This window comes from Aethalodelphis obliquidens, unplaced genomic scaffold, assembly GCF_003676395.1.
Source record: "Aethalodelphis obliquidens isolate GAN/ISIS:26980383/991018 unplaced genomic scaffold, ASM367639v1 scaffold3, whole genome shotgun sequence".
NCBI lineage: Eukaryota > Metazoa > Chordata > Mammalia > Artiodactyla > Delphinidae > Aethalodelphis > Aethalodelphis obliquidens.
In genome coordinates this window covers 21913778-21925860 of record NW_020837947.1, presented here as the reverse complement: position 1 = coordinate 21925860, position 12083 = coordinate 21913778, and the positions used below count along the sequence as shown (strand labels likewise).

The following is a 12083-nucleotide window of genomic DNA, read 5'->3' as shown; positions in this document are numbered from 1 at the left end:
GCGGGAATCTCTGTTGTGTATGTGAAATCCATGTGAGGTAAAGACAAGACAGGTAGGTTACCAAGAAAAGCCCTTTTTTTCTCTCTCCAAGAAACATGCTAATTTAGGCTTCTCCAAAGAAAGACAGAGCAATTTGGAAACCAGAGGGTGGTTCTAGAGCAAAGCACCTTATGTGTGGATGAACAAACTCACAGCCTCATAACATACATCTGACATTCTGAGTCTTTTTAACTTTCTGGAGTGGTTATTGTTGGAAGGGGAAAGAGACAGTAAGAGTATTATAAAGACAAGATCCAGGTTAGGGCAGTCTGCTAGTGGAGACTGTTAGGGTGTGGATTTTTCCTAAATATTGAACGGAAACCTCAGACAGGTTGACTGCAGAGGATTCACCGAATAACAAGTCAGATCTAGTTCCTCACCCTCCACCCTCCTTCAGTTAGAGTTTTCTTGCAGGGAAATTCATACACTGAAACTGCCCACATAGAAATACTTTGCCCCCACTGCTTGGTTTGACACGTGGTGGAGAGGGAAGAAAGGGGCTTCAGAGCCCTGCGGACATGGATTTGAATTGTAGCTCTACCTCTTCCTGGCTGTGAGACCTTGGAAAATTCCTTGATTTAGCTCAGTCTATTTCTTCATCTCTAAAATGTGGATTATAATCTGCTTTACAGAGTTAAGTGAAATCAAAAATGAGATTTTATCTGGAAAGTTCTTAAAGCAGTACTTGATCCACGTTACCAACTCTGCTTTTAACCTTAGTAACCTGATGTAGCCTAGGTTACAATAGGCTGTTGCTAGTATTTTCTTTCCCTGATGCATGCACCTGATTTTTTTTCCAATAAGAACTTTTAATATGAGTTTTATGTCAATGTATTATAGTCTTATCTTCAAATGAAACTTACCTAGATATTAAGGGAAATTCTAAAGCTTATTATTAAGCAATTTTGTCAGCTATAGTGTCATGTATGCCAAATATTTACAATACCTTTTTTGTTTGTTTGTTTTATAGTCACCATGACCCTGCCAACACATCTCTAGCTTACTGGGGTCCTCCTGATATCTCCAATTGCTCAAGTAAGTGAGAGATTTGTCTTCATTTCTCAAAGGCAAAATGAGATGACCTCGAGCTTCACGGTTTTCATCCTCTTCAAACATGTTCTTCTGTTCTGTGATACCACTATAATACTAAAAGCTAAGCAAATGATTGCTTCACTCACTTAAGATAGAAAATACCGTTTTGCCTCATTCTGACTTTCTGTTCTATTCATTCTGTAGGAGATTAAAAATAGTCATAAAATTTTGGAGAAGAGAATATATAAATTAAAATTTGTATCAACGTTTTATAGTTCTGTATTTTTTTTAAGCAGAAAATATATACTTATTTAGTGATTCTGGGGGTATCTCTCTTAGAACCATTTGTGAATATTGGTCCCTCCAAGTTACTTACCTAAGTTGCTTAAAAGCACAATTTGTGTCTTACTAAAGAGAGAAATTAGTTTCTGAGTATAACGAAATACTGTTGTCCTGTTAAAATTGTGGTAAGGGGTACACCCAGGAAAACTGACTTACTACTTTACTATGAAGTGAAATACCATACTATGTTTTGGATTCTTGGAAATGCTCATAATACACAGGTAAAACTCTATGTTGTTCTTCTGCCATTTTTTAGGTGAAGCAAATGAAGTTGCCAATCAGATTTTAAATTTAACTGGTGATGGGCAGACATTAAACTCAGCCAATATCACCAGCATCGTAGAACAGGTCAAAAGGATTGTAAATAAAGAAGAAAACATTGATATAACGCTTGGCTCAACTTTAATGAATATATTTTCTAATATCTTAACCAGTCCAGACAGAGACTTGCTTGAGTCTTCTTCTGAGTAAGTTTGTTTGTTTGTTTTCTTCTGGAGAGTAAAATTTATTGGATACACATGTTGTTATACAATTTCTCACAGATCTGAATGCTTGGTGCCCAGCTTTCATAATTTAAATCTCTAGACGATCCATTGGTATTTCCCAAGATCATTCACAGAATAAACTTCGAAGTTCTGTTTTTGATTTTGGTTTTTTTTTTTCTGAGAAAATAATTTACAAATTGATTGGGATTGTCGATCTGGATAGATAATATAAATAGTCCCAGAAAGACATAACTGGGGGCTTCCCTGGTGGCGCAGTGGTTGAGAGTCCGCCTGCCGATGCAGGGGACACGGGTTCGTGCCCCAGTCCAGGAAGATCCCACATGCCGCGGAGCGGCTGGGCCCGTGAGCCATGGCCGCTGAGCCTGCGCGTCCAGAGCCTGTGCTCCGCAACGGTAGAGGCCACAACAGTGAGAGGCCAGCGTACCGCAAAAAAAAAAAAAAGACATAATTGGTATTTCATTTTACATCTGAAAAATGTTTACATCTGAAAAATGTTAACTGGTGTTAATTCAAAATATAAACTATTATATATATATAAATTTATGACACTTCTTTTTGCTTGCAAAGGAGACAGTTAGCAAACAGCTCACATGTTTTAGGCATAACTTGGTCGCTGTAGGTCACTATCCTACAGACTGTGACACAAAACTGCCACACCTCTGTGACTGTTATACTTCTGAAATGAAAATGCCTAGGGCAGGGTGAAATATACCTATTTTTACACAATTCAGTTTGTATCCAACTATATCAGTTAGCGTGTTAGTATTAAGATATTTAATTTTTTCTGTTTCCTTCCTTTCAACCAAATTTCTTTGACGAAAATTTTGTCTTTGTTAAAATGTATTCCCTAACTTACCTTATGCACATAACAATTACAAACTTTTTTTACAGGGCCTTGCAATTCAAAAAATACTTTTATCATGTTATCTCCTTTGATTCTCACTCAGTTATGAAGTAGGAAGGGTATTTTTCATATGAGGAAAGAAAGGCTAAAACAGATGAAAAACAGAATATTTGTTTAGGATGACTTAATTGTTGCTCTTCCTTAAAGCATGTATTTCTCTTGAGGATGAATTTATCACCACGATTCAGTGTTTTAACTGATGTTATTGTGGTTTGGGGGAATGTTGTGGGTATTCATGTTAAGATGAAAAAGTTTAAGGACAATTTTATTTGGTTTGTATTTTGTCCTGCAGGATATCACATGTGTGCAAGTACCTAAAATGTGTCACTTAACAGTGGTATTATTTGTCATTTCTTTAGAGCTTTAAAAACAATTGATGAATTGGCCTTCAAGATTGACCTACATAGCACATCGCATGTGAATATCACAACTCGGAATTTGGCTCTTGGAGTATCATCTGTGTCCCCAGAGACCAATGAAATTTCAAATTTTAGCATTGGTCTTCCAAGCAATAATGAATCATATTTCCAGGTAATAAGCCAGTGGTTTCTTTAATTAATTCGACGAATTAAAATCTGATCATCTGCTAGTTGCTACTGCAACGACATCTTAGTTCCAGGGGTGGAAGGCTAGTCCGAAGTTTGGTTAACAGCAGTAGTAACCATAAGACATGTGGATGCAGAGAGGAGGTATACTTTCAGTTTACCCTCTACAGGAGGTGATAGTGGAACTAAGCATTAAATTATGAGTGAGTGCCACCCTATTGAGAGTGGGGTATGGGGAGCTGTTCAATCAGAAGACATTTATTAAGGACACAAAGGTGGGAAGCTGCATGGTATATTCTCTTTGCCAGTGGTTCTCAAACTACATTATAATCACCTGGAGGACTTATCAAAACAGATTGCTGGATCCCATCCCCAGAGCTTCTAATTTAGTAGATCTTGAGTGGATCTCCAAAATTTGCACTTTTAACAAGTTCCCAGATATTGCTGGTACTGCTGGTATGAGGATTGTACTTAGAGAACCAATGGTATAGAGGCTAGGAATGGCAAGTGATAAGCAGGCTGAACACGAAATCTGGGGCCAGATTAATGCAGGAAAACATTCTTTGGACTGATCTGTGGGTTCAGTAAAAATGGTACCCAAGAATGTTCAGAAAACTTCAGCTGCTTCCTCTATGCAAAGATACTCATTCTCAGCAAACAAATTAACTCGTCTTTTTTTTTTTTTCTTTTTCCTGGTAGTTATTTTTCTGGTAGTGTGTTTTGAGAAAAGCTCAAAGTCTATTAAGTGTAAATCTAATTCTTATACTTGAAAATGGCAACTGATTTATAGATCTCTCAGTTTGTGTTTAGTTAATGTCGGTGCATATCCCATTTTGCCCCATTTGCAAAATGCGAATGAGATCCAGGCCTTTGTCTGTAAGGGATTCAGCCTTGAGGGCAGTGACTGTGGCGGAGGTAAAGGGGAGCCCTGGTCCTGGCCAAGTTGATGCTGGCAGTTACTCTCCTGTGGAGTAAAGTTATTACTGCAATTTAAATATGATTACTCAACTGACATACTCTGTGTGTATGACAGATGGATTTTGAGAGTGGACAAATGGATCCACTGGCTTCTGTAATTTTGCCTCCAAACTTGCTTGAGAACCTGAGTGAAGAAGATTCTGTATTAGTTAAAAGAGCACAGTTTACTTTCTTCAATAAAACTGGACTTTTCCAGGTAAGAGTTCATTAAATTATTATTTTTCAATCGTAAATTGAGTTTCATTGCTCAAAAGGAAAGATAAAAGTTCAGATTTCTTGAAAATGTATCAAGAGGTATAGAAAAATTAATCTACTGTATTTTCAAAACTGAAAAATTTTGACATAACTGTTTAAATATTTTATTTTAGATAATTATATGCTTATTAATAGGATGTGTTCATTTAAGGTTTTTAAATAAATCAGATTAAGACTTGCATGATACAATTAGAAATGGAATTTGTGGAGAAGTTATTATTTATTATTTCTTTTGTTAAGTATTTTACGCTCTCCAGCAATTTAGATCTTCAGAGTTAAAGAAATTGTGTGCCAAAGGAAAGTTTTTTTTTTTTTTAATTCAGCAGGAAGCACTGTTTACATAATGAGCAGCATTCTTGGCTTTAATCAGTTTTCCCATTAGTATTTCAAATGACCTTTGGCCTTCCCACATCCCCTGAGTAGGGTGGCATTGTGCTGAGCACATATTATCATTTTTATTGGCATCATTTCCAGATACTAGAAAGTCCCCTGCCAGCAAACACTGGTGACCTCTGGTTGCCTTTGAAAGTACAACCCGTTCTGAGCAGTTTCACCGAGCCCTTTCAATAAAAGTTACCTATTAAACTGAAGATACCTGTGTATATCAAACAGTGTGACTTATGTAAGCGAGAACTGCAAGTTTCAAAGCCAGTAGAAATGTTTTTAAAAGACTTGTGCCATACGTCATGTTTAGAGGAATGGCAAAGGAGGCTACAGGGAAGTAAAAGGAGGACCATGGAATCATTTACAGTCATTAACTCAAAAATTTTAAAATGTTATCAGCAAATGCTTTAAGAACAAGCTATATAAAAATTTTGAGCAGATTAAGAATGTAATTACATGCAATTGCTCTGAAGGATTTAATAGCTACAAACACGTAAAACTGCATTTGTTAAAGTTATCTGAGGCTTATAACAATGTCGCCTTTAAAAATAATGCAAGAGGACTTCCCTGGCGTCCAGTGGTTAAGACTCTGCGCTTCCACTGCAGGGGGCAGAGGTTTCCCTGGTTGGGGAACTAAGATCCTGCATGCTGTACAATGCAGCCAAAATAATAATAATAATAATACGAAAAATGTAGTAGGTGTTAGATGATGTGAATGGGGGAGAGGGGGCCATTGAGAGGAGAGGTGGAGCCCAGCCGGAGGAGTTGGGAGAAGTCTTAGCTTTGTAAGAATCTGTCACAGTTTCATTTTGAGTCTCATCTTCTCACGCGATCATTTCTTTCTCCTTTGGCATCTCCCAATCAGCGACATTATTAGGAAACATATGTTTGGTTTTTAAAGTAAATTTATGGCAGAGTGAAAAAAATGTAAGGGTTCTATGGTACTCCCCTCACACAGGGAACAGCATAAGAGTATTTTCAAAGGAAAGGCTGGGTATCCCCAAGCCGTAGCCACTTTATTGAGAGAGACCACACAAATGTAATAAAAAGCTATATTCTGGATTCTGAGAGCTAGGTAACATTTAAGGAATCCTGTATTATTTCAAAACAGCTGAGTTATAAGCTGTTGTAGAGAAATTCAGGAGGCTCAACAGGAAACACAAAGGGAAGGAGAAAGTGGTGATGGTCTTGCTGGAGAAACAGTCTACTGGTCCCAGTCATTTTGCAGCACAGATTTGATTTCCTGACATCCTTATCTTTGAAGTGGAAGCTACAGATGCCTGCAAGTGTGCAGCCAGAGATGGTAAAAGTTCTGGTGGGGCTTTAATCCGGTAGAATTACATCTAGGTTTACGTTAGTAAACACTCAGATTGTTGTCATGGACATGAAAGATGAATTGATTTTTATTTTTCACACCATATTTCCTTGGTACTTCTCTAAAGGAAAACAACTTCATTTATTTTTTAGGATAGGGAAATGATCTAATGATTTCATAGCTTTTTATGAGTGTGTATTATTTGTGGGTTTGCATTGTTTCAGATTTTAAGTGGCTGGCATCAGCCACAACAGTGAAGAATGAAGTTTTATGAACATCGCCTTACAGCATTGGTTCATACTGTTCCCTCAATGTATTTATTATAATAAGGGAAATAGCAGAGCTCTTTCAGGAAAGCTAGCAATTTGATCTTATAAACAGGATGTTCTATAACTGAAGATCTTAAGTGTAAAAAGTGCTGACAGATTGCTTATTTTGGAGCACCAAAATAAAATAAAAGTGTGTACTTCTGACTAATACACAATTTTTTCTTCTTTAAAAGGATGTAGGAACCAAGAAAGGCACCTTAGTGAGTTATGTGATGGCATGCAGTATTGGAAACATTACTATCCAGGATCTGAAGGATCCTGTTCGAATTAAAATCAAACATACAAGGACTCAGGTAAGGAAAAGCTACAAATAGCCATGGAACAGAGGCAGACTGTTTGATAGAATTGTGGGGCCTTTTTTAAAATACATGATTAGAAGTAACTAGTACTTTTTTTGCAGGGGGCAGTTTTCCACAAAGGCGAGACCAGCTAGTCAGGTAGTGCCGTAATGTCCTGGTGAACAGTGGCGGCAGGGCAGGGGTGGGATGGGGGGAGTTAGTCTTGTCTAGGATTCAGTCATCTGAAAGAGAGTAAGAGTGAAGGAAAGAGTCACACCTTTTGAGAAACAACATATAATTACTTCAGCTGACTTAGATGTAGATGCACAGTTGTGTCATTACAGGTTTTGGTTGTCTTTTTAAAGCCAGAGAATACTGAAACTAGGAAAGCAGAAGGGAAATGGGAGAAACAGAAGAGAGTTGACATTTTTTGGGAGCTTAGCAGTTGTCTAAAATCTTGGCAAATGTTGTGCTTTTTTTTTTTTTTTTTTTTGCTTCATTACCCTTGCTGTCATCTGTTTATTTGATAAAATTATGTGGGGTTCTTATTGTCTTAAATGGCCCAACCACAGTTTTCCCCTGATTTATAGAGGGTCCCAGTCATGATTTGACCATTAGGCAGGCAGGAAGGCAGGCAGGAAGTGAGCTGGCTGATAAGGACTAAGGCTTGGAACTGAAGTCTTCTAAGAATTAGCCCTGCTTTGTCACGAAACCTCTGAGACTTCCCTGTTCTACCCTTTGGCCTCCTTTGTTTCAGCTCCTTCATCTATAAAAAAATTTTTATTGTGGTAAAATATACATAACATAAAATTTACTATTTTAACCATTTTTAAGTGTATAGTTCTGTGGAATTAAATACATTCACGTTGTTCTGCAACCATCACTACATCCATCTCCAGAACTTATTCATCTTCCCCAACTGAAACTATGTCCCCATGAAACAACAACTCCCGTCGCCCCTCCCGCAACCCCTGGAAACTGCCATTCTACTGTCTCCATGAATTTGACTACTCTGGTATCTCATATAAGTGGAATCATACAGTATTTGTCCTTTTGTGATGGGCTTATTTCACTTGGTATTTTCAAGTTCCATCTATATTATAGCATGTGTCAGAATTTCCTTCCTTTTTAAGCCTGGGTAATATTCCATTGCATACACACACACACACACACTCACACACACACACATTTTGTTTACCCATTCATTCATTGATGGGTACTTTGGCTGTTTCCACCTTTTGGCTGTTGTGAGTAATGCTGCTGTGAGCATGGTTGTACAAATATCTGTTTGAGTCCCTGCTTTCAGTTCTTTTGGGCACATACCTAGTCATAAAGGAGAGTTTTGAAGATGAAGTGAAATTTTAGTGTAAAGAGCCTTGCTAAATGCTGAGAATTACACTTTATGATGAGACATAATTAGTAATCTGCAGGTAAATGGTAACCTGATTCCTCTGGAGTTATAGTTGATTTCCATTTGAAGTCTGTGAGAGCAAACCCCTAAACTGCCTGCCGTTCTTTGGTCATATTGCCGTGACTAATTATGACCTATTTCTTTGTGAAAACCTTAGCATTTTTACTCTTTTCCCATGTTCAAATTGTATGATTTTTTATTTCTTTGAAACACAATTTCACATGTTTGTTCTTATGTTAATACAGGCTGTGCCTCATCCCATCTGTGCCTTCTGGGATCTGAACAAAAACGGTACGTTTTAAAATATTGGTTGTCTTAATAACAACTGAATTTTCAACATTGTTAGACACCCCCGTTTTCTTTAATTCCATCCCAAATCAGAGTGAGTCACAATGTAAGTTTGAGGGCAACTGAGCTGCAAAATTTAGTTTAGGTAGCTTGGGAAGCGAATTCTAATTTCTGTAACTTTTCCTTCATTGCAAGAAGAAATAGGCAGACTTGACTTTTGTTTTAAACAAACCACCTCTGATTTCAGTTATTTATAAACTATAGCTTACGTTTTTATTGCTACTTCTAGATGAATGTCAATGTACATTTGACCACATTCTTCTAGGACACTCCTGAGGAGGGTATTTGATGTGCACAAGGCCTGCAATTTCAAATCCAGCTTCCAGACCACAGATTATGGGGGGAAATCATATTAGGGGATTGTAACTATAGGATTGGTTATAATGGATGCATGTTACTTGAAAGAATTGAACTGCCTCCAGAATGACATTTGACAGTCAAGAGAGAAAGGCAGAATTAAGGGTAATCACTAGGTGTGAAGTGTGGAGATGTCTGTGAAGGGAAGGGAAGTGGCAAAACCGCCCACCTCTGCCCTATAAGCGTCACCTTCCCTTGGGGTTCCCCAGTGGGATTATGGTGTCCCAATCAAACAAGCGCCAGTGTCCCAAGCCTCTTTTTTTGATACTCCAGTCTTAGCTGGGAAGTTTTTCTTGTTGTTTGGTTTCTAGTTGCAGTTTTGAGAAGATCCTAATTTACTAGCTACATAGTTACAAATGATATCACCTTGTAGTCTTAAAATACCCTTCAAATATATGAGTTGTTCATATTCCATAGCATACCGCAAAAGTCAGATAAGATGTGTTAAAGGCATTTGTAGTAAGTTGTCTCTGTGCGTGACTGCTTTGTACATAAGAGCATGTTCCAAGGAAGCTGACCTCCTTTGTTCTCATGTCTTCACAGAGATATAGATTGACCAAGGGGGTAAAAACTTGTGCTGATCTCTAGAGACTTTGTTAGTATATAACATATTTGAAAAGGGATATTCTTTTTATGGAAGTTGACTTTAAAATATATTAAATAAATAAATTATATATCAATTCATATATTAATATATTTATGTTCAATATATATTTATATTACATATAATCTATTATATAAATATACTTAAATAAGTAAAATACATGTTGAAATATTAACATGTATTAAAATGTAAAAACTGAATTTTTCGCAGACCCCTGAAGCACTTCAGTAGAACACAGTCGAAAACCACCACCTAACCTCTGACTGCCCACCTAGCACTAACATTCTAGGATCCCAGGAATCGAAATTCTTCTGTGTATTAGCAGCTTTCAAGATAGTATCCATTTTACAGATAAACTGCAAAGCAGAAGGGTCTGAGGCATATTTCCCCAAGGGAAAAAGCTCATCCATTACAGAGAAGGGACTGACCTACTGTTATTTTCACACTGTTTGTTGACTTCCTCCTACAGAAGGTTCTGGATTTTGGAACACTTCAGGATGTGTCGCACACAAAGATTCAGACGCCAGCGAGACGGTCTGCCTGTGTAACCACCTGACCCACTTTGGGATTCTGATGGTAGGGGAGGAACATCTAAACACATTTTGAAATGACATAATTTTGGAAGGCATATTTCTTTTTGTGAGTCCACCTTTTTAGATTATGTGTTTGGGGAAATTTTCTTCCTGATAATTTTCATGTGTATCCTGAATCTTGATTCTTGATGAAGAATCTGTTGAGAGAGATCATATGTTTAAAAAGTGCAAGATAAGTATAGAGAAGAATCTTACTGTTTTTTTTTCCTTTGGCTTTAACGGTAATGATAAATAATCCCAGAAACAAGCAAATCACCATGAAACCCTTGAATTAAGAGAGAAACAGAGTTAGGGAGATGGAGAGAGAGGGAGGGAGGGAGAGACAGAAAAGTTAAAGAGGAAGAAAATGTCGGGTTTTACTAACATGGAAGGGTGCTATGAAAAATTTCATCAAAAATTTTCTTTCTTATAATATGTTATCACTTGTATGTTTGAATGTTACTTTGTACCAGGTACTGTGCTTGGTGATCCAATTTTACCCCCAAATGACTGCAATCCCTCTCTAGAGATCACAGCCTGTTAGGCTAGACTAGTGACTAGGATAGCACAGAGGCTTCAAGCCTGCAATGGAGATGATGGGTGTTACGTTTCACTCACCACTAGGCCTTCATATCATTCTTTCCTTTCTTTCTTCCTGCTTTCTTTCCCTTGGCCCTAGTTTTATCTCATTAGCCAGCCTGTTCTACAGTTTTAAGCAGAGATTAGATTGCGTTGATATGTTTTTTCAGCCCACCAAATTTTCAAGAGCCACCTTACAACCAGCAACTTGTGCGACGGCATCCACAGACTTACACCTTTACCTTATAACCTGATACGCTTGTGTGTCTGCAGACACTTTCCTGGTGTGAAGTACACCCTCCAGATCATAACAGAGCCATTGTTTCTGTATAGCTTCCATAAGCGGGATCAAACCAAATTTATTTTTTAGTTGGAGATGGGAGTAATGTGTACCGAGGCAATAAAGCTTTTCGAATTCGAATCAGAGACATCAAGATATGTTTATCCCGTCCCTTAAATCTTACAGCTACTTCCTGTGGGACTGGAAGGAAGCAGCGAGGAACTGTGGGATGCAGTGATTGGCTCATGGATCTACCTGGCCTATGTAAATGGCTATTGTCATATAGCAACCGTGCACGTTGTAATTTTCCTGACAATCCAGTACTTAAAGCTCTGAGGGATAAGACCAAGTCATTTAAAAAGAGGACAGTCATACAAATACTGCGTGATTCCTCTTATTTGAGGCATTTAAAATAGTCAAAGATATAGAAGTAGACAATAGAACGATGGTTACCAGGGGATGGGGGGAGGGATATATGGGGAGTTGTTTAATGAGTATATAAAGTTACAGTTATACAAGGGGAGTAAGTTCCAGAGATCTGCTATATAAAATAGTTAATAATACGGTATTGTAGACTTAAAAATTTGTTAGGAGGGTAGATTTCACGTTAAGTGTTCTTACCTCAGAAACAAAATTAAATGAAAAAGGAACGCAAGAAACTTGTGGAGGCGATGGATATAGTTATTACCTGGATTGTGATGATGTTAACACAAGTGTATACATAAGTTCAAACTCACCAAATTGTATACATTAATTATGTGCAATTGTTTCTTTACCAATTATATATCAATAAAGCTGGGGAAAAAAAACAGTAAAAAAAAAAAAAAAAAAAGAGGACAGTCATAAAAAACAGCTTAACTTTCCCAAAATATAAATGTTTTCATTTACTGCCAGACCATGAAAATGAACAATTAAACTATAGCATGTTTTCCCTAAGTAATTAAAAATAAAACCCTCAGTTTTCTTCCATATTCTCTTTTTTCTGAAAAGTGACAGCATCATTCTTTCATAAAACGCTTGTTTTG

General features: G+C 37.4%; 1 protein-coding gene across 5 annotated transcripts in view; it reads left to right on the top strand.

The window, feature by feature from the left end:
* The window catches only part of ADGRG6 (adhesion G protein-coupled receptor G6), a 136453-nt gene that overhangs the window by 95411 nt on the left and 28959 nt on the right, over positions 1–12083 (top strand). For all 5 annotated transcript variants that reach the window (XM_027084910.1, XM_027084928.1, XM_027084919.1 and 2 more), the window contains 7 exons: positions 1010–1074; positions 1670–1880; positions 3183–3354; positions 4402–4542; positions 6803–6922; positions 8564–8609; positions 10097–10203. In XM_027084910.1, the coding sequence (XP_026940711.1) occupies positions 1010–1074; positions 1670–1880; positions 3183–3354; positions 4402–4542; positions 6803–6922; positions 8564–8609; positions 10097–10203 (862 nt within the window). The remainder of the gene's footprint in view (positions 1–1009; positions 1075–1669; positions 1881–3182; positions 3355–4401; positions 4543–6802; positions 6923–8563; positions 8610–10096; positions 10204–12083) is intronic.